The 22,406-nt window shown below is 46.8% G+C and overlaps 1 protein-coding gene across 10 annotated transcripts in view; it reads left to right on the plus strand.

The window, feature by feature from the left end:
• RANBP10 (RAN binding protein 10) overlaps positions 1–22,333 on the plus strand; it is a 75,199-nt gene extending 52,866 nt beyond the window's left edge. For 9 of the 10 annotated variants that reach the window (XM_080636575.1, XM_080636576.1, XM_080636582.1 and 6 more), the window contains 8 exons: positions 3,210–3,322; positions 7,155–7,263; positions 8,259–8,407; positions 10,522–10,717; positions 11,772–11,896; positions 12,705–12,850; positions 13,328–13,439; positions 14,628–22,265. In XM_080636575.1, the coding sequence (XP_080492701.1) occupies positions 3,210–3,322; positions 7,155–7,263; positions 8,259–8,407; positions 10,522–10,717; positions 11,772–11,896; positions 12,705–12,850; positions 13,328–13,439; positions 14,628–14,758 (1,081 nt within the window). In that variant the 3' untranslated portion in view covers positions 14,759–22,265. Of the gene's footprint in view, positions 1–3,209; positions 3,323–7,154; positions 7,264–8,258; positions 8,408–10,521; positions 10,718–11,771; positions 11,897–12,704; positions 12,851–13,327; positions 13,440–14,627 lie in introns of all 10 variants that reach the window. The other variant, XM_080636577.1, reaches the window with a different exon arrangement.
• The last annotated feature ends 73 nt before the right edge of the window (positions 22,334–22,406 follow it).

The following is a 22,406-nucleotide window of genomic DNA, read 5'->3' on the forward strand; positions in this document are numbered from 1 at the left end:
TGATGTTTTGGTTCTTTCTCTCCAAAAGTATGTAATAGAAGTGAGAAAAGCATGAAAAAAATACCCAAAGTAAGATCTGCCTTTGCACATGGAGTGGGTGGGTATGGGGTGGGTGTAAGGCTGGGAACAAATACACAGCGTCAAAGGATATGATTGTAAGGGGTAAGGCAGAATTGTGAAATAAATGTGTTGAATAGCCTTTAGAAGGTGATGAAGGAACAATTGTACTGCAAGAATTAAAGGACATCAGGTGACCTTCTATAGCAAGGTGACCTGCTTAGTGGATGAGGGAAAGGCTGTAGATGTTGTCTACCTAGACTTCAGTAAAACCTTTGACACTGTTTCCAGCAGCATTCTCCTGGAGAAACTGGCTGCTCATGGCTTGGATGGTGTACTCTTCACTGGATAAAAAACTGGCTGGATGGCTGAGCCCAAAGATTGTTGATGACAAGTCGCAAGTGGTGTTCCCTAGGGCTCAGTACTGTGGCCAGTTCTGTTAAAGATCGAGTGCCCTCTCAGTAAGTTTGCAAATGACACCAGGCTGGGTGGGAGTGTTGATCTGCTGCAGGGTAGGAGGGCTCTGCAGAGTGATCTGGAGAAGCTGGGTCAATGGGCTGTGGCCAGTGGTATGAGGTTCAACAAGGCAAAGTGCCAGTTCCTTCACTTGGGCCACAACAACCCCATGCAACACTCTAGGTTTGGGGAAGAGTGGCTGAAAACTTCCTGGTGGAAAAGGGCCTGAGGGTGCTGGGTGACAGAGCTGAACATGAGCCAACTTGAGCCAAGAACGCCAGCAACATCCTGGCTTCTATCAGCATCAGTGTGGCCAGCAGGGCCAGGGCAGTGATCATCCCCCTGTACTGGTGGGCACTGGTGAGGCCACACCTTGAATCCTATGTTCAGTTCTGGGCCTCTCACTACAGGAGAGACATTGAGGTGCAGCGGGTCCAGAGAAGGGCAACGGAGCTGGGGAAGAGCCTGGAGCACAAGTCCGAGGGGGAACGGCTGAGGGAACTGGAGGAGGTTTAGTCTGGAGAAGAGAAGGCTCAGGGAGGACCTTATCACATTCTACAACTACCTGGCAGGATGATGTAGCCAGCATGTAGCTGGTCTCTTCTCCCAAGGAACAAGGGATAGGACAAGAGGAAATGGCCCCAAGCTGCACCAAGGGAGGTTTAGACTGGATAATAGGAACAGTTTCTTCTCCAAAGGGTGGTGAGGCATTGGAACAGGCTGCCCAGGGCAGTGGTGGAGTCACCATCCAAGGTGTTCACAAACCATGCAGAGGGGAGGCCCTTAGTGACATGGTTTAGTGGTGGCCTTGGCAGTGCTGGGGTAAAGGTTGGACTCGATCTTAAAGGTCTTTTCCAACCTGGTTGATTCTAAGATTTTAAGTGACGATAACCAGATGGCACATTGAGAAAGAATAAAGGAGGTTTTTTTTTCAAACTCTCTGCCATAAGATACCATGAAAACAGTGTGGATCCAAAAAGTAACTGAAGAAGTCACTTTTCTGGAAGAAAACTGAAGAAAAATCTATCAAAGCTACAATGGGGTGAGATTCCACCATTAGGATAGGAGCTATCTGACTGATCATTGAGAGCTGGAAGGGAAAATTGTATTTCATGTATGGCTTTATTTTTTCCTAGGCATTTGGTTTTGCCAGTTAGGAAGTCTAAGTGTTGAGCCACAGGGTGTTTGGTCTGACCCAGCATGGATGAGATGTAACAACTGGCACTGACTTTAACATTCATTTTCATTCTGATGTACTGAAATGTTGACACAGTAGGGCCATTTCATTCTTTGCAACACATCTTGTCAGGCTTTGGAAGGACAAGATCTGCTTTTGGAAAGCAGGCAAAGAGAAGAAAGTTTAGTTGATATTTGAATAAAAATAATTCATAGTTCCTAATGCTGTAAAGGCGACTTGTTCAGAAAAAAGTGTGTGCTGCATCTCTGAACACAAAAGGATCTGGAGTGGGTGAGAGCACTGGTCTGTCAAGCTTAGTTTTAGATGTTTTAGTATGTTTGGTAGGACAGGTTCCTGCAGCACCTGAGTGCTACTGAATTACACCAGAACAAGAGTTGCCTTTTCTCCTCGGCTCCTGCCAGCCTGGATCATGGTGTTCAGTGTTTCAGCCTGGCTGAGCCAAGATGACCTGACTGCTGTGCTTGACAGCAAGAGGGATGCACTTAGGTCTGCCTATCTGTGCTATGCCAAGGGCAAAGGGCATGTCTTGGACAGAAGGTCAGAAGCACTTGCTTTTAAAGCCAATTTTAAAAATAGACACATGCTTACAACGTTAATGCCTGTCATGACTACTGACTCATAAAATACTTCTTTCTTGTACTGAGAGTAGCCAAGTTAGACATGAGTTTTGAGCTGTGACTTAGATCAGTAACAGCCTCATAATGAGAAACCTATTTTGATATTTATCACTAGAAGCTTTGAAAGGCTGTGCTGGCTTTTTAGGTTTTGTTAAAATCTGGTGAGCATTAACATTTAACCACCATATCTTGGGAAGAAGTGCCTTAGAAACGGTCTGTTCAGAAAGATGGTTTGTTGTGTTTGTTCTCTACAGTGATGCTGCCTCCTCCTTCACCCCAATCCCCAAAAGAAATTTTTTTAAAATACAACTTAAAAATATGAAAATACTTGTAAAATCACTGCTGATGGTCTACTTGTTGTAAGTCAGCAGATAAAGTATCTGTGAATGTGTAGAATTCATAAGGAGATTTAACTACCAGAGATATGATTGCTGGCAAAATAAATGGTGGAAGAAGTTCAGGACCGGAATCTTTTATTTTTGAGATCTACTTGAAAGCCATGAGCCTCTCTGAGGTTCAGGTGTGATGTCTGTATGGTATGTCACTAGATGCAGTACTAAGCCCTTATTAAGTGACCCTGGACAGCAGGCATAAAATAAATAAATAGCGTGTATGAACTGAAAGTCTAATTTTTTGTTATTCTCCCTCACCCCCTGTAAGGTGAATATAGAGCCTTCCTCCTGTTTGCTGAGGAACAGGTGCCTGTGTTGTAAATTTACACTTGTCTGAACCCTGATTATGTCCTAAGCAAGCTGAGTTTGGTCACTGCAGTTGCAATTTCTGTTGTGTTGATTTTTTTTTTCTCCAGTGGATTACCCTGGAAAACCACTCCAGTGTTTTACCGATGTCTCTTCATCTGTTTGTATTTTTCTATTTTCTAGTATGGTTTCGTCCTATTTGGTTCATCATGGGTACTGTTCAACAGCAACTGCCTTTGCCAGAATAACAGACACCACAATCCAGGAAGAACAGACCTCAATAAAGAATAGACAAAGTAAGTCTCTTGGGTAGCTGTTTCCAAAGTGTGGCACGCTGGCCATGGAAGCAGAAAAGTTACTCAATGACACTACAGAGCTGTCCAGAGCACACTGCTGATTCAGCATTGCTGCTTGTGGGCCAGCACAGCCTGGGAACCATTGCTGGGAGCACTTTTCCCATCATCACTGTGTCCTTTCCACCGTCTGCCCCCTTTGCCTGAAGAACTGCCCTATTCTGTTCTTTGCTTGTCTGCTGTGGGCACTGACTTGCAGGCTTGGCAGTGTTGAATGTGCAAAATTTCTGATCAACTTGGTTAATTTTCCTCAGTGTTGTTGAAAATGAATAGCTGAATCCTGAAAGTTATGAGATGACTCTCAGCTTTTGAGTCCAGCAGTTTCACACGTCAGGCTAAAGGTAGTATCTAAGGTGCTTTCTTGGAGGTAGTGTCAAATCAGTGGAGAACAGAACAGTTACGTTGAACTTTACCTGAACTGAGGTGACTGTGCAGCAAAGATCCTTTAGGGTTTGGATTATTAGCTTTTTGGGTTATTAGTTTCATTAGCCTTCTCATAGGCATCCAGACACATCGATCTATTTTGACTGCAGCTTCCAAAGGTAATGAGCTTTCCAGTCCCTTTGCACGTTTTGTTTTCATGTAAATTGTTTGCATATTGAAGATTTTGCAAACTTGTACCCAGTGTGTTTAGCTTGCACTAGCTGAAAGATTTGCATTCACTGTCTGGTTTGGTTACTGCTGTTTCCTCCAGAGTGGCTTATATCTCAGCTAGGGAGGCTGTAAGGGCTTTTGGTTCCTGCAGAGTAAGGCTTTTGGCTTTCTCCTGCTGTCTGTTTGGTTTACCTTTTTTTTTTTTTTTTTTTTTTAATTGTTTTGGCTTTTCTATTCCCAGGCTCAGCTTGCAGAGTCACAGAACACTGGTGTGTTTTCTGCATTCTCCTGGCTGTTGTCTACAGGCTACATCCCACTTTGTAGTTTCCCTTCCCTTTGTGAACCGTTCCTCATGTGACTGTTATGCATGGGGAGCATCATGTCCCTTTGCAGCTCACTCTCCATACATTACATGCGCTTAGCCAGCATTTAGGTTCATCAGGGAACTCCGCTTAGTACCCACAATAACTTGTAGTTGCTGGCCGGTAGTGCTGATGGGGTTTATGCTTTCGAGATCATGCACTGTGCAACTCTGAGTTCAGTGTTCTGCTGGTGTAGGCTGGTGGTAAAGCCTTCCAGAGGCATGCGAGACTGAGTAGTCTTGTTTGTCTGAAGACAGGTGATGAGGCAGATGGAGAAGCTCTGAAGCTGGGACTCAAATAAAAGCTGTAAGGAATACAGAGATGGGAAAACAAAGAGAGGGGGAAATAAAAAAGCAATGACATCTGCGAGAGTTGCCAAACAAGGCAAAGAAGAGGGCTGTTAAAAGCAGTGAGACACACAACAGAGAGTGAAGTGAAGGAGTGCAGCACATGTTGGCGTGAGAGCCACCTCTTTGGTTTTAGCTTTCAGCTACGATGACAAGCAGATAAACACTGAGACATGGGAGCCAAGACCAGTCATTGCACATTATTACTTGAGGATTGCTAATATGGATTTCCAGGCTGGGCTTTCAGCTGTTCATGACTTACAAAAGTCATGGCTTGCTGTCATTAGAGCACCTCACAGGTGATCCAAAACCTTCTCTCTGTTGTTTGTAAGGAGTCCTGGAAAAACAGAGAAGGAAGTGCTATTAATTTGTAGTTTTAAGGACATTAAGAAAAAAACAAAATGTGAACCTCTGTAGACCAGCAGCTTTGCTGAGTGTTCAGAGGTGGGATCTCAAGTTAAGTCTTGCACTTGTGTCTTCTGACGCACTGAAGGAATATATGCCAGCCATGAACACCCAGGATCATAGATCACTTCTGCCTTGTATCTTTGCACCTCCTAGAAACATACAACTTGTTGAGCTGTTTCTAGTTTAGTCTGTAGCTGATTCTTGGAGCTGGCTTACGGATGCCACATCCTTATTGCAGGCCAAGCTCAGGTGTTATTTCAGGGCTTTGAAGTGGGACTTGCAGGAACCCAGTTTTGTTGGTATAACTACTTCTACTTAGAGGTAGGGATATGGGGGAAACAACTGTGGCTTAAGCCCACAGGCCCTGTAAGAATACTCTGCTGGTCTGATGCTCAGCCATACAAACACTTCCAAGTGTGAACCAGCCAGAGGATGTAGCATGGGTGTTACCTGGGGTCTTCACAGAATCACAGAATCATTAGGATTGAAAGGGACCTCTGCAGATCATCCAGTCCAACCCTCTGCCAAGGCAGTGCCACCTAGAGCAGGTCACACAGGAACCAGGAGGGTTTTGAATGTCTCCAGAGAGGGAGACTCCACAACCCCCCTGGGCAGCCTGTTCCAGGGCTCTGCCACCCTCAAAGGAAGTCATTATTCCTCATGTTGAGGTGAAAATTCTATATCGGTTTATGCTTCTTGTCCTCTTGGTGGGCACCACTGAAAAGAGTCTGGCACCATCCTCCTGGCACCCACCTTTGAGGTATTGATTTGCATGGATGATGATGATGATATAATTAATGATCCCCTCTCAGTCTCCTCTTCTCTAGAGTAAACAGGCCCAGCTGCTGCAATCTCTCTTCATGAGAGAGATGCTCCAGACCCCTGATCATCCTTGTGACCCTCCCCTGGACCCTCTCCAGTAGCTTCTTATCTTTCTTGTACTGAGGAGCCCAGTACTGGACACAGTTCTCCAGATTTGGCCTCTCCAGAGCAGAGCAGAGGAAGATCACCTCCCTTGACTTCTAGCCACACTCCTCCCAGTGCCCCCCAGTGTACTTCTGTCCCTCCTGGCTCAAGAGCACACTGCCAGCTCATAATCAACTTACCATCTACCAACACTCCCAGGTCCTTGTCAGCTGAACTGCTGTCTAGTAGGTCAGGCCTCAGCCTATGCTGGTATTTGGAGTTCTTTCTACCCAGGTGCAGGACCCTGCACTTGCCCTTGTTGAACCTCATTAGGTTTCTCTCCAGCCTATCAAGGTCCCACTGAATGGCAGCGTGGACTTCAGGTTTGTCAGCCACTGCCCCTAGCTTCGTATCATCAGCAAACTTGCTGAGGCAGCACTCTAGCCCTTGAGCCAGGTCATTGATAAACAAGTTGAATAAGACTGGACCCAGTATTGATCCCTGGGGAACACCACTGACTACAGACCTTCAACTGGATTCTACTCCACTGATCACGACCCTCTGAGCTCTGCCGTTCAGCCAGTTTTTGATACACCTCACTGTCCGTTCATCTAACCCATATTTCCTAAGCTTACCACCAGGATGTTATGTGAAACAGTGTTAAAAGCCTTGCTGAAGTTGACGTAGATAACATCCACTGCTCTCCCTTCATCAAGCCATCCTGCCACATCATCACAGAAGGCTATGAGGTTGGTCAAGCAAGACTTAGCCTTGGTGAATCCATGCTGACTACTCCTGATGACCTTCTTTTCTATGTGCTTAGTGATGACCTCTGAAATTGTCATGTCCTGCTTTCTTTTCCATGGCTACATAGCTCTGGGGCTGAAGGACAAAAGTCCCAGAGCACGCCACCCCAGCACATGTCTACTTCTCCTGCAGATCCTTCTACTCTTGGTGTTTCTGAGCTACTAACAGAGCCTTCCTCATTTTCACAGTCTTTTTCTCACCCTGCTCCATAATAAACAAGATGTGGTCCCCAGTTTTCCCTAGACTTTATGCAAAGTGGTAGTGGGGAGCCATGTGGCATATGTGAGACAATTCTTCTGGCCATTCTTGTTGGCCAGTCCTGTGTGTCAATGGGTCTCCTTTTGCTTTCAGGAATACAGAAGCTAGTGTTAGCAGGCAGAGTGGGAGAGGCTATAGAAGCCACCCAGCAGCTCTATCCTGGCCTCCTAGAACATAACCCCAACCTGCTCTTCATGTTAAAGTAAGTATGAATAGCTTTATACTCCCTAATGCTGAAATGCATAGATGAAGGACAGAAGAAAGAGGCTGTCCAGCCATCCAGTCTGGCTGCACTCCTTGGTCTGAATTCAAATTGTTTGAGATCCCTTTGGGAGCAGGTGGGAGAGGATGGAGGTTCAGCCCTTTGCAACACTGCTTTTAGCAATGTGGACCTAGCCCTGTTGTTGCTGCTCAGACCTGGTATGGCTTTGCCTCGTGAGGCAGAGGTAGGTGAAATTTTAGCTCTGTGAAGGAGTTTCTGCTCCTTCACAGGTGGTATTTACTTGTCTTGTGGAGATCTTGCAACACTGGAGCATGTGGCAGTCACTGTGAAGGTTTCCTAGAGGGGCAGAGATACAGAAAAGGCTGTCTGGGGAAGTTTAGAGGGAAAAAGAGATCATGTGTCCCAGTTCTTCCAGCTGTACAGAGTGGCTCTCCCTAGCCTTCTGAGACATATAAGGACAATTCCCAGTAAAGCTAAATGAGGAGTTGTCCTCACTATCTCTGGGAGTATTGCATTTTTTTACCCTTACTTCTCTGTTTTCCATTGGCCGCCAGTATTTCCAGGCTGATGGGATAGTGGGGGAACTATGATGTTTGGCAGATTTAGTATCTTTTATCTGAAAAAAATACAACCCACAATAGAATTTTGGAGTACCTGCAGAGGTGGTGGAGGTGAAAGCATGCTGTAAAGGAGCAGTTTATTCTTACTACAATGGAAATAAGCTTGCTTTTTGGGAATGTTTCAACGTTCATTAACTTCGAAGTTGAAGTTTCTGAACTCCTTCCTCCTATAGCATTATCAGAGCACTTGCAATACATGGGTACCAGGAGTTTGAAATGTCTTTTTGAAAGCCAAGAAGTTTAACTTGTATGCAGTTTCCAGAAGTTCTCCACTTGGTAACTGAGGAAGCCTTGGTGCAGAACATTCTGGCTTTTCACACAGCTCCTTCTCCTTCTTCCCTCCTGTGAAACCAGGTGTCGGCAGTTTGTGGAGATGGTGAACGGGACAGACAGTGAAGTCCGTTGTTTCAGTGCCCGCAGCCCCAGATCCCAGGACAGTTACCCTGGATCCCCCTGCTTAAGTCCTAGACATGGATCAAACAACTCACACGTTCATAGTACTGGTAAGTGTGTTCTCTGTGTCTCGTAGTGAGAAAAGCAAGTGTCAAAGGTGGACATGGTTATGTGTCCACCTTACCTGCTATTTTCTGTATATTATTCAATGAATGCTCATTTCCTTTCTGATAACCAGCTGAGAGGACATATGTGATCACAGGTGTCTCTACACAGTTGCAGAATTAGTTTTGCATTAGTTATTTTCCCCTGGCAACTGTCTGCACAGCAGGGTTTTTTTTCACAGTAAAGAAGCTTTTGAAGGTGGCCTTCTTGTGCAGCCACTAGTGACTCAGTGTCCCACTGACAGAGGTGTACGAGGAGGTCTGAAAACAAGGCCTGCTCCTGGATCTTGGAGTTTCCAAAAGAATTGCTTTTCAGTAAGAACTGAGCAGAAGATACTGCTCAGTTCTGGCCAACTGAGTGAAAGGTTAAAAGGGTTGCCTTGCATGAGAGGATCTCCCTGCCCCATGGACTTTGCTTTGAAAGCTCTAAGCATGTGAGAAGGGAACAATTCTATTCCTTTAAAGCCCATCTCTGGAGCATCAACTCTTTGCAGTTAGGGAAATTAAACTTCAGGATTTGAAGTGGAAAGAACAAGATAAACCAGGACACCCAAGATATGTTCCCTAGGTAATTATTGACTGAGGCTTTGAAGATGGAGTGGACCAGGGAGTATGACTTGCAGAGCCCCTGAAAACACTCAGAGCTGCTTCACTGAGCCTTGAGCTGCTCACAGCCATATAAGTGTATTTTGTTTCAGTATTCCCACTGCTGTGCATAGGCAAACACTGAAGGGAAAGGAAGACAAGTACTTGAATGCCTCCAAGCTGTCGCTCACCTTCCTAAGCCAGTATCTTTGTTTTCCTATATTGTGTTGTGAGGAACCCTGGGTATGTTTCTCTGACTAGGTAGTCAGAATCATCCCATCAGTTCATGAAAGCTCTTGGTAATACCTGTTTTGAGCCAGAAAATGCCTACATCTGCAGCACAAGGCAGCACTCATATGTATGTGTCTCCATCCATGAGACATCACCTTCACAATTCTTCTCCCTGTCAGACCTTGTGCTTTGAAAATAGTGATCATTTCATCAGTGCATATTTTCAAAGGTTAAGCAGAACTGTTGTGCACAGTCTGCTGCGTCTTTGTCATTAAAATGCACAAAATTGCTCCTTGTTTGAATCTCTGTTTTGTCATGATAAAAACAGAAATAAATTCCCTAGCTATAACTGTGTGATCAGCTGATTAATTTGGATATATCACCATTTCTGGAAGAACAGCCATGCCAGGTTCCATCATCTAGCCAAGATCCTGTGGTCAGTAGTGGTTTGCCTAGGGAAGAATATACGAAGGCAGAAAACCATAATGAGGTTTTTCCAAATTTTTATTTGAGACCCTAGTGATTCGCAGTTGGTATTAAATAGCCCCTGTAAGGTTAGCCAGTCCTATCTGAATCCGTATAAAACTTGCGGTAATGACTAAGGGTTTTTTCCTTGTGTCAGTGAGTTCCACAGCTTGTTAGACACCTGTTGCGGGGGAGGAGCAGTTTCGATTTCAAGCCTGACTCTCCTTTCAGTGATGTCTGTTCTCCTGATGCTTGTGATTTTTAAGAGGATTGTTCTTACTTGCTGAGTGTTGTGTGAAACAAATATACCCCTAATGTAAGACAGGTTGTGGAAAGCCTAGCAAGTTGTTACTGCCCCGAGTTCTCCTTGTTGCCCAGTTTTAACCTGTGTTTTCTTAGTTTTTCTGGGTAGAGGATTTATGAGAAATACTTGGGTTTGTGAGAAGAGGGTTTCTAAACTTCTTTACAAACCATCCATGCTTCATATTTCAAAAATAATTTCTATACTTGTGTGAGCTGTTTCTGCTCATCTTTTATTTACAGCCTGTTTTTAGAACTTCTTTCAGCTCAGATGTTGCTGGTGAGCAATGGGATTCCTTCAGTATACATCTGTGTTTTCTCTAAGCCCCACTGAATTTAAGAACAACGAACCATAATTGAAGCTCTAAAGTCTTATTTTGCTTTCTTCCTTTGGGGTCTGCTCTCTTGATAAATTGCTGGCTTCACAGTATAGTGATATTGTCATTCTGGTCTCATTTTTCCTTCCTCTTGACTTACAGGAGCAGATAGTCCAACCTGTAGCAATGGAGTTGTGTCCATGAAAAGCAAACAAAGTCACAGTAAATACCCAACACTGAGTTCATCATCTTCGTCTTCCTCTTCCTCCTCCCCCTCATCTGTGAACTACTCCGAGTCCAATTCTACAGATTCTACCAAATCTCAGCAGCACAGTAGCACGAGTAATCAAGAAACCAGGTATTTTTTTTCTTTGTAGATGCCTGAGAAGGGTGAGATGGTGGAGAGGGCTCTTTCTGAGTCTACTTTGTGGGGATGTGTAAGTGTGTTTGTGGTGTGTGGAGTGTAGGTGTAGGCTTCAGGAGCAGCCAGAAAGTCATCTGTCCTGCTCTTTTGAGCAGCAGAATTATTTACAAGATCACTACTATTCCCAGCAGAAACAAGCCTGTTCCGGTTCCCCTGCTCTGGCTTAGGCTTGAAGGCTCATAGAATCAGACTGGTTTATGTGGGAAGGGACCTTAAAGCTCATCCACTTCCCACTCCTTCCACAGGCAGGGGCACCTTCCATTAGACCAGGTTGCTCCAAGCCCCGTCCAACCTGGCCTTGAACACTGCCAGGGATGGGGCAGCCACAGCTTCTCTGGGCAACCTGTGACAGGCCCTCACCGCCCTCACAGGGAAGAACTTCCTCCTAAGATCTCATCTCAATCTCCCTCTGTCAGGTTAAAGCCATTCCACTTTGTCCTGTCCCTACAGGTCCTTGTCAAAAGCTCCAGGTATCTTGGCAGCCCCTTCAGGCACTGGAGCTGCTCTAAGGTCTCCCCTTAAGGAGCCTTCTCTTCTCCAGGCTGAACCAGCCCAGCTCTCTCAGCCTGTCTCCAGAGCAGAGCTGCTCCAGCCCTCACAGCATCTCCATGGCCTCCTCTGGACTCACTCCAACAGCTTCACATCCCTTTTGTGGTGTTGCCTCAGAGCTGGGCACAGGACTGCAGAGGGGTTCTCCCCAGAGCACAGTAGAGGGGCAGAATCCCCTCCCTTGATCTGCTGCTCATGCTCTGGGGATGCAGCCCAGCACATGAGGGGGAATCTGGGCTCAAGTGCACACTGAAGCTGGATCATGGGGAGCTTCTCGTCACCCAACACCTCCAAGTACTTCTCAGAGCTGCTCCATCCAGCCTGTATTTGTGTTTGGGATTGCTCTGACCCAAATGCAGGAACTTGCCCTTGCCCTTGTTGAACTTTATGAGGTGTGCGTGGACTCACCTCTAACTTTTCTTTGTGTCTTTCACCTCAGTGACAGTGAGATGGAAATGGAGGCTGAGCATTACCCCAATGGAGTCCTGGAAAATTCATCTACCAGGATAATGAATGGCACCTACAAACATGAAGAGATCCTGCAAACAGATGAATCCAGCATGGGTAGGGCCTCAGAGGCAGGAAGGGTAAAGAGAAATAGAAAGAGTTGGTATTGAGAGTTGAATTGTAATTGGATTGGGGGCAAAAACCACATACCCACCCCAGTGAATGAAGTTCTCAAGATGCCTGTTTCACAAGGAAGATGAATCTGTCCCGGAACTAAACTAGGTCTGGTTTTTCATAGTCTCTTGCCAGTGCTGGTGATGTGGAGCAGGGAAAGCAGTAGGAGTCAAAGGGTTGTTCAGCACTGGTCATTAAACCAGCTTAAAGCAGCCCTGGCGCTTCTGCCAGCTGAGGAACTGAACTGAGCTGTGGAAAGGTGGCTGATGCCCAGTCACAAAGTTCAACTTTGAACTTTGGGGTGGGAGGGAGAGGATGAAACTAAGAATTCCTCCAGTTAGAATGGGTCTTGTGGGCAACCTGTTCTGGGAAGTAGGTGGTGTTAGCATTGGTGACTTAAAGTTTTTGGAGTCCAGGAGTTTCCATGTTGTGTGTGCTATACTACACACACGAAGAGGAAATATAGCTGGAGCTGCAAGCTCCCATGATTTTATCAGAAGACTTGATATGTAGCTAATCCTCAGGCATTAAACAAACTGAGCTTAAGTTTTCCCAGTACCTAAAAAGTGCTATGAAAAAATACTACTGGCTCTTGCAGTTCAGGAATCACAGAAAGCTTCGAGTGGGATAAACTTGGAGTGGAGAGCAGCTACCTGCTCCAGAAGGGGAAGGAGTTTATGGGTGTCATGTCACAGAGTAGGCAGTGGTGGGGAATGAAGGACAATTGTTACTTCTCTGCTTTTTTTTCTAGAAGACAGCTGCCCCCAGAGGCAGCTGTGTGGAGGGAACCATGCTGCTACAGAACGAATGATCCAGTTTGGACGTGAGCTGCAGATTCTGAGTGAGCAGCTTTGCAGGGAATACGGAAAGAACACAGTGCACAAAAAGATGCTTCAGGTAAGCCTGTGCCTCATGCTGCCTCGCAGCAGTTCTGTGGGCCAGCACTGGGATTGTGGGCTCCTTTGCAAAGCTGTGGGTATCCCCCACTTTCGCTCTTGGTGAGGAAGAGGGGGCCTGCATGGGGATCAGAGATGAAAGCTTGGTGAGCGCAGATGATCTAGACCAAATTCTCAGGACAGGACAGAAGAAACACAGTTCCCACGTGCCTTCCTGGAGCAACTACATGCATGCTCTTCTCTCCAGGTGACTACCTGCCTTCTCCCCTGCTATGTGGAGGGGGCACCCTTTTTAATCCACTATCTCAACAGCCCAGTGTGGTCCCTTGCTGCCAAGAAGAAAAGGGTCCTTTCTTTTCAGGAGGTAGGCACCTATCACCCTGGTGATGGCAGGAGGTGCCCCAGCTGATGGACCTGGTTTTCCTGTGTCTTTGCAGCCATGCATGACCTTACTGTGCCTTTCTGTTCTCTCACACAGGATGCATTTAGCTTGTTAGCTTACTCAGATCCTTGGAACTGCCCTGTTGGCCAACAGCTGGACCCGATCCAGAGGGAACCCGTGTGTGCTGCTCTAAATAGTGCTATATTGGGTAAGGCCTGGTTCTTATGTGAGTGTGACCCACTGGACATACCTCTCAAGGGCTGTCCTGTGTCAGGCAAGCCTGTGAGTGTCAGGAAAAGCTCAGAAATACTTTTACTTATCTTTTGCCTCTCTTCCTGTTGCTCAGGACTGACAGGGCAGTGATGCAGAAAGGAAAGCCTACAGAGAATGAATCCTGATGTAATCTTCTTTTCACTCCCTTCCTTGGGTCTTCCTCAATGCTGCTTCCAAGGGTGTTCCTTAGGATTTTCCTCCCCTGCTTATTAAAGAAGCCAAGATCTTTTTGATACATTTCCTGCCTCTCCCTCTTGCTCTGAACTCACCTGCATCATTTTGCTGGCATTACCAGAGCTCTTTTCTGTGCTGTTTGGGTTGACAGAGGCTTGTCCTACCATCATCCTACTTTCTGGCAGGGAATGCAGTTGCTGTGTTGCAGTTATCTTATAAGTGAAGCAGGTTTCCAAAGTGCTGGATGTAAAGCAGAGGGGAGCTGTAATTCCACTTACCTTTGAGCTCATGCTGAACGTGCACAGTTAAATGTGGGCAGAGTTTGTATTCCTTTCAGGCATTGCCTTTGTGTGTTTCCATCATGTGCTGTGCTTCTTATAGCCCAAAGGGCCTGGCTGCCTGCAGCCCAGTGTCAGAATCGAGGCTGTGGTAATGATCTAGCCCTCGGAAGGCACCTTGTCTATAGGTCAGCTGAGGATTCCTTCTTGCATACATAGCAAACATGATGTTGGAAAGAAGCAGTGACCAGTGAGTGAGTTTGTCTAGTGCTTGGACTGCTGTGTAGACTTGCGTAAGTGGGAGAGATGGAGAGGTTGCCTCTCATTTGGTCCCAGTTTCTCCTGCTTTTCCTTATTCTTCCACACTTTGATTTCTCATGTTTTGGGGGTTTTGCAGCAGGAGCTCCATTGCCTTTTTCTTGCCCTGGCCACCACAGTGGCACTTTCTCAAAGGCTGTGGTGAGCTGTGGCTCCATGTGGGACATGACATGGGTGGTGGGGTGTGCAGAGGAGCAGTCGTGCAGAGCCACTGGTGCTCAGGAGTAGCTTCCTTCCAGAGCCAGCACTTTCTGCCAGGGGTGCTGGGCTTGATGCCCAGGTGGGACTGAGCGGGACCGAGCACATGCATCCGGACACCTCTTCTAAACAGATTTCTGTTTTTTGCCCCACAGAATCTCAGAACGTGCCAAAGCAGCCCCCACTGATGCTTGCCCTGGGCCAAGCCTCGGAATGTTTGCGGCTTATGGCTCACGTGGGCTTGGGCTCCTGCTCCTTTGCCAGAGTAGACGACTATTTGCACTAGCCACCAGAGCAAGATGGAGTTGACATCGTTGAGTGCTGCCCTTCACCTTCCGTTGCTGCCACTCTACACCACCACCTCGTTCAATAGCCTGACCTCCCTGCCACCAACACCCCTCTAGCACACACACACACTGCCTGTGAACTGGTTGAGTGAGTCCCTCACTGTGTGGCTATTCCCAACCCCAGGAACGGCTGGGAGATCTTACCTATCTCTGTGCCATTGCTGTGGCTCTAGCGGCACTCAAAATTTTGCTGGTTTTTCTAATGCAGCACCTTCCAATGTAGGGATTTCTCTTTTGATTTGAGCTGTTTCTCATGGATCCACCAATATTTTATCTGGAGAGTTTTGCTGAACTGGTGTCTGCTGGTTTACTGAGGAAGCTCATCAAGTTGCTGACAGCTTGTTCTTTTCTTCCCTTCTTCCCCCATTGTGCACATACAGCATCATCTTGTGTGCTAGTTATCTGAACTCTTCTCACAGTGGCAGCTCAGAGGGAATTTTTTATTTTGCTTGAATCCTGTTTATTAAAAAGGTCTCTTACACCTCCGCAAAGTCATTGATGTATTTATTGCCCACAGACTCAGTCCCAGCCATACACATCATACAACCCTTCAGGAGATCTAGTGAGGTACATCCTGTTGTGGACTAATAATGAAAAGTGGAGGGGCTTGATCCTTTGCAGTGCATGCCTCTCTTAAGAGCACAAGGCTCTCAAATCCTTGTCTTTGTGAGGGGAAAAATTAGAAGACTTGACATTGCCTCTGTTAGTGGCTGAACTGTAGCAGCATCTTACAGCCCTGAGAAATGGGTAAATCAAGCTCTCACAGCAATAAGAAGGACAAGATTGTTGAATATTAAGTTATCTACTGTTGTGTTGGTAGAAGCAGGTTGTTGGCTTCCAGGAAACATCCTTGGATGCTGCCAGTGGGCTGTCAGTTTTGGTGTTAAATCACGTCCCCCCGTTTTTCTCCATGTAGGGCAGCTCTGTCACTAAAATTCAGTAATAATAGTACTTACTGCTTCTCCCCAGGTAACACTGATCTAAATGAGTACTTTTAAATTTGGAAGTATCTTGGGAACAGTAAGCTGACCTGTGCTCACCCTTGCAGGTGGCACATGCTGAGATCAGGCTGTGGTTTAGATCAGTACCAACTTTGTAAGGTCTGAGCCATTTAGAAGGAAGCAGCAACATTTCTTTATGGAGTGCTAAGAAAATTATTCTAGTTTCAGACCAGAGCAAGGATCTGTGTGTGAGTAACCTCCAAGTAAGGTGGCTTGATGTGTCCCTCTGCAGTATGTGTCAAGCCCAGGGACTTGAGTGCTACTGAGCTTCTGCCATTCAAATCATCTGCCTGTAAGTGTTTCTGAGCATGTACTTTTAAGTGGTGAGGCTGTGTAGCAGGACCACGTGCTTTGCATCCACTGGTAATAGCCTTGAGAGACTTCAGGTTCAGTCTGGCTGCACAGGAGGAAGTGTAGTTCTGCACCAGATGAGTTTTAGGTCAGTAGCTCTGAGGAGGGCCCATTGGTGCTGAAACCCAACATGTATTTTACTGCTGTTTATGCATTTTCTTTTTTTGAAAAGTCAATGAAAAATGAAGAGGTTGTGTTGAAGTTTGCCCTGAAAATGGAGGTTAGCCAGTGCCAGGGCTTCACAGCCAGAGAGCTTGTGTGCTGCTGAAGAAGGGATGACGCTATGTGACCTCTGTGCAGAGCGTTAAGGATTTTCTGGTTTTGCAGGCTTGGTTTGCAGCTGGAACATGAGGTCTGAAACCAAGGTAGAGCAGGGATCAGGTGTCCCCTACACGGCAGAAGACAACTGTGGCAGTGAATGTGCAGATGGTGTTGGAGGTGGTTGGGAACACGTATTTACTGCATAAGGAATACTTTTTAGTGAAGGTATATGATGTGTAAAGGCAGTGCTTGAGCAATGATGGCCTAAGAAAACAAGCAATATGAGGTTTAGAGATGGAGGAGAGATTTTTATTAGATCAACTCAGCTGAAAAAAGCAGAGGGAGGAGTTTTGTGTACTACAGCTTTTCTTCTAGACACACAGGAGCAGAGAACTGCACCATGCAGAATTAAACTTAATTTGGGGCTTCTGGGAACAGCTCATGTGGCTGGAAGCTCCACTACTGATTCTCAACTCTGCTGGTTGTCCCAGTGAGGGCTGTTACCCAACCGGCAGTCCTTTCCTGGCTGCAGCTGCAGAGACACTTAACTCCTTTCTGAAGGCCTTGTGTGCCTGTGCTGAACCTAAGGCAGCATGTGAACTTGTCCTGGTGAGAGATTCTTCTTCAGGCTGTCCATTTCTTAGACCCAGGCTTAAGGCCTGCTAAGGGGCTGGTTGTGGGTACTTAGGCTGGAAATACCGTAGTACCTGGCTTTGCCTTTCACATTTGGCGACTTCCTCTGTTGTTGGTCACCATTCAGCTTGCTGCTGTCTGGCTGCGGTCAGGCCTCTCTCTCATCTTTGTAACAACACAATCTTTATCTCTTTCTGAGCTTTTTTGTTCCTTCTTTTGGTGGTTTATTTAAGCCAGGTCTCTGTCATGTGTCATATTAATGCCTCAGTCTCCCAGCAAAGCTGTACTGACTATCCTAGAGTATTTTATTTTGCATTGTTTTTCTTTTCACTACAAAACCCCCAAGAGATGCTCCTAGATACAGTGTTATTCTGGTGCCAAGAAATTCTGGTGTGATGAGATGGTCTCTCTGGCTTCTCATGGAGAGCATCTCTGTGGTAGAAACCATCTTGCTCTTGTGTCAGGGTTAGTGTTGAGGGGTCACACTCTTACTGGTGACTAATTGTCAGTGTCCCTCACTGCCACGGATGATGTGCAGCACTGATAATAGCAGCAGATCGCTGTAGACGATCTACAGGGAAAGAGCTTCAGAGAAAGATCTACAGAGAAAGATCTACAGGAAGAGCAGTGATGCTTTCCACTTCTTGCAGTCAAAGCAGTAATGGCAGCTTGAGTTCTTCTTCCTTTTCTGCTTGACCCAGTTCCTGACCAGCCTCACTGCTGTAACCAACACCCATCGCTGCTGCCAGCTTCTCTTGCCTGCTCTTGTACTTGCTGTCCTGATTCTGGTTTTTGAGGAATACAAAGGCTTTTCTGCTGTGATATACCTGTCACCTGTTACTTGTTTGGGTTTTTTTTATTTCAAGTGTTCTTGTGGTTTCACTAGTGGTTTCTCATTGTTGTGCTCAGATTCTGACTAACGCAACCATGACTCCATGTGGGGATATGTTAGTGTGTTTGTGGTGTGTGAGGTGTAGGTGTAGGCTTCAGTCTACCGTGGATTTCTAGACAATATGTCTGACTTGGCTTTCCCAGACTATTTTTCAAAGCCTTTTGGACTTTGAATGTCCCTGGCTGCCCCTTGATGGTTCATGTCAGCTGAGATTTGGTTTGAATTCTTCGAGGTGATTGATTCAGGAGGTGGATGCATTGGAGTAGCTGGGAAAAATGCTTCTGGGAGGTGTATCCACCTCATATACCTTGTATTCGAGTTCTGACCATCTTAGTGGCCTCTGCTGAGTGCATTCCAGGGCCATTTCTCCTGTACCAAGGGAGCCAAATCTTGTTCCTCTTGTTTCTCTTAGAACCATCTTGTTCTGAACGACTGCTTTTGTGGCTCCATGATCCTATCCTAGCAGGTATTTAACAAAAGCTGATACAAGACTTGCAGGGTTGAGTGAACTCTCAGTCAGGCTCTCCTGTGAGCAGGCAGGGCAGCAGTCTTTTTCCCATCCAACTTTAGGTGTACTCTCAGAGCCAGCTTGTTCGGTGAAAGCTTCTTGCTGCTCTTAGGTCTCCTTTCTTGCTCCATTGCCTTGTACAATCCCAGTGTTCTCTCATCTCTGTGATACCAGAGGTGGTATCTGTGGTGTTTTGTGCTGCAGAAGCTACTTTGAGACCAGGGTCAATGCTGCAGCTCATGTCTGCAGCATCTTCGTTGAGCATGGACATGGCAACTCCAGCTACTCTTCCTGGGCTTCTTTCTGCTGCAGTGGCCTGAATGGCAGATCTGTGTGTGACCATACCTTTTTGTCACAGTACAGGGACCCGTTGGCCTGCAGCTCAGCTGGCTGTAGCACTTCTGCAGTTCTTTTGGAGCTGGTTAGGAATTGAGCCTTTCTGTGTGGCCAGCAGCATGGAGAGGGACCTCCAAAGTAAACACCAAGTATGTGATGTCCAGCTGTTTGTGAGAGGTTGTCCAGTGGCTGCTCTCCCTCCCTTGCAGCCCCCCACGTGTACCAAAACTGCATCTCATTGCCGTGGAACACAGTGGAAGGTGTGTGGTTACCAGTCCTACAGAGTCATAGAATCACAGAATAGTTAGGGTTAGAAAGAACCTTAAGTTCATCTAGTTCCACCGCCCTGCCATGGGTGGGGACATCTCGCGCTAAACCATGTCACCCAAGACTCCATCCAACCTGGCCTGGAACACTGCCAGGGATGGAGCATTCACAACTTCCTTGGGCAACCCATTCCAGTGCCGCACCACACTCACAGTAAAGAACTTTCTCCTTATATCCAATCTAAACTTCTCCTGTTTTAATGCATTACCCCTTGTCCTGTCACTGCAGTCCCTAATGAAGAGTCCTTCCCCAGCATCCCTGTAGGCCCCCTTCAGATACCAGAAAGCTGCTATGAGGTCTCTATGCAGCTTCTCTTCTGCAGCCCCAACTTTCTCAGCCTGTCTTCATACAGGAAGTGCTTCAGCCCCTTGGTCATCCTCGTGGCCCTCCTCTGAACTTGTGCCAACAGTTCCATGTCCTTTTTATGCTGAGGACACCAGAACTGCACACAATACTCCAAGTGAGGTCTCACGAGAGCAGACTAGAGGGGCAGGATCACCTCCTTCGACCTGCTGGTCACGCTCCTTTTGATGCAGCCCAGGATGCAGTTGGCTTTTTGGGCTGCGAGCACCCACTGAAGCTGGCTCATGTTAAGTTTCTCATCAAGCAACACCCCCCAAGTCCTCTGTTTGTATTTCCAGCATCCTTGTGGTGCTGACTGTGCTGCTGCCCAGCCGATGTGGACACTGGGAGATGCAGCTGTGACTGGTGTGGAGAATGGGCCCCTTTGGAACATTGTTCCTTTTGGCTGTGTATACCAGGCATTTTGCCATTTGCTTGCTTGTTCCTTCTGGTTTTGCAGTGATATCTCAACCTGTCCTTGAGCTGTGTCCTTATTTTTCACTCTTATCAGGGTATCTTTAACATTCTTTAAATAGCGTTGTTCTTGAGGCTTCCTTGAACAACTGGAACAGCCAGAGCTGATGTAACTAGCTCTGGGTATTGAATTTATAATTTTCCTCCTTAGGAATCAGGGATGATGACCTGTCTCCTTCTCCAGCAAAGCAAACCTTGTTGGATTGCTGTGATGCTGTTGTGGTTTGGTTTTGGGAAGTGCTTTCCATGAAGAAGCAGTGTGCAGAGTTCAACTGCCCCGTGGGGCAGCAGGCAGAGAGGTCCATCACACCAGTCCCATGGAGCTGGTCAGCATGAGAGAAGGAACATGTTCATTCAGAAGGTGGTCCTGGTCCACCTCGAAGGAATAGCTTCCTTCAAACCCTGCCAGTGTTAGAGCAGCCTGAGTTGTGCATCCAGAGCGGAGTAGGTCTCTTGTGGAGAGCTGGTGCGGGGCTCCAGCTGTACGTGTGCATCCCTAGATGTTATTGCACAAGGGTTCAGGGGCCATGACAGGCAATGTGCTATGTGCTGCTGGGACCCTTCTGGCCTCGAAAAACTGAGTGCAGCTCAGTCCAGCAGCTCCCAGCCAGAAGCAAAATCTGTCTGTGAGTCATGTCCCATCTGCTGTGTGGGTCAGAGAGCTGGAGGTCGTGTTGGTAGGTTGTGTGTGTGTGTGTATGTTAGAGCAGATCTGGGGAGGAAAGAGGAGTGGTTGAGAGCTCAGCGGCCTCCTCCAGAGGAAGCACTAGCTGCTCTCCACCATCCTGCCCTGCAACAAGAAGTGGCAGAGGATGGATGAGTGAATGTGGCGTGTCTGCTCCTCTCCCTGCATCCCACACCAGTGCTCAGAGCTCGGCAAGCCAAGGGTTCATCCAGGCTTGAGGAGCACATCCTGCCAGCTGGTTTTCTTCCAAGAGGGAGGCTTAACTATCTTGTGCTCGCAGGAAGACAAATCCTGTGTGGGGTTTACACTCACATCGCTGCGGAAACATTCCTGGGGACCATGCAAACCTCTGCTCCTTGTTGATCTTCCTCTGGCTAGGCAAACACTCCACTCGGATCCAGGCATGTGGTCTGACTGCTTTGCCTGGGAGGGCTTCAGCTGCATTCTTCCTCCAGGTGGGAGCACAGGGTGGTTTTACAGGCTGGGCTCCTCACAGGCTCAAATGTGGAGAAAGGAGAAGCAGCCACTCTGGGGATAATCAGGATTGTAAAGAAAACTTTACAAAATATATGTGTGGTGACTTTCGGACCAAGGACTCTGCACATGCCTTTGATGGGGATTGACTCTCGGTCCTACCTGTGCCTGTTCCTCACAGCTCCAGCTGGGGCAGGCAGGAGGAGGCTGCCAGCACCATCATGTTCAAGCCCCAAGACCTACCCACAATGCAGTTAAATTCTCTTCTGCTGATTGCTCAAAACTCAGGTATGAAGTGCTGAGCTGGGCCATGGGGCATGAGGTCTTTGCAGGTTTCCAACCAGCCCTGGATGAGCGGCCACCATTGGGCTGTGATGGAGCAGATCCCCTCATCGCCTGCAGGGGCAAGAGGGGGAGTCTCCTCTTTGGTACATCCTAAATGGACATTACACAAATTGTGCACATTAGTTCAGTTTAAGCGTAGTATTTGTGAATTAAGTTATCTGATGCTTCGCATGAAAACTTCAAAAAGGGGAGGGGGTGTTAACTGGGAAAAGCCTATGAAAATATACTGGAATTATGGTAAAGAAACTGACAGTCTGCTGTATATTGACAGAATTATTTTTATTAAATACACATCCCTGTGCAAGAGCCAGTGTGGAGCCGTGTGCTTTGTCAGCCCCATGCGCAGGGCCTCTCAAAATTTTCATCTCTCATTGGCAATAGCATCTTGTAACACCTTGTAGGTCAAAAACTTCCAGATTAGCAGTATGCCATGGCAAGAATTGCTTTTTCTCCTTGAGCATTGTGTTCTCCACTTGTAATATTCTGGTTGAGGGCCTGTGTGGTTTTGATTTGCAGCAGTGTTCGAAACAAATTGAGGAAATCATCTTCGCAACCCTCCAATGTGAATGATTGGGAAAGGCTGCTTAGTAAGGGAAACGGTGAAAGAGTCTCTGAAATACAGGCTGGGGCTTTCTATCCATGAGCTTACTACCTTTGCATTACACATGGTTCAGGTCCATTTTTCCTTTCAGAAGACAACATGGCCATCACAGCCATCGGTGTTACATGCTCCCAAGGTGTAACATGGGAGCTTTATGTCTGTAAAAAGCCAAGTGCCATCCACGAGATGTTTGTCCCCAAAAATCTGATTCTGCTTTGGCTTCCCTTTCCACCACTGCATCATCCCGTGGTGCTTAAGATCTGTGGGATGGGTTATTCCTGTGCCCTGCCCACGTTCAATACTCTAGAAAATAACAGCCCTGCCTGTTTTCTAGTCGTGAGCATGAAATACTGATGA

Source organism: Psittacula echo, assembly GCF_963264785.1.
Source record: "Psittacula echo genome assembly, chromosome: Z".
In the NCBI taxonomy this organism is placed as follows: domain Eukaryota; kingdom Metazoa; phylum Chordata; class Aves; order Psittaciformes; family Psittacidae; genus Psittacula; species Psittacula echo.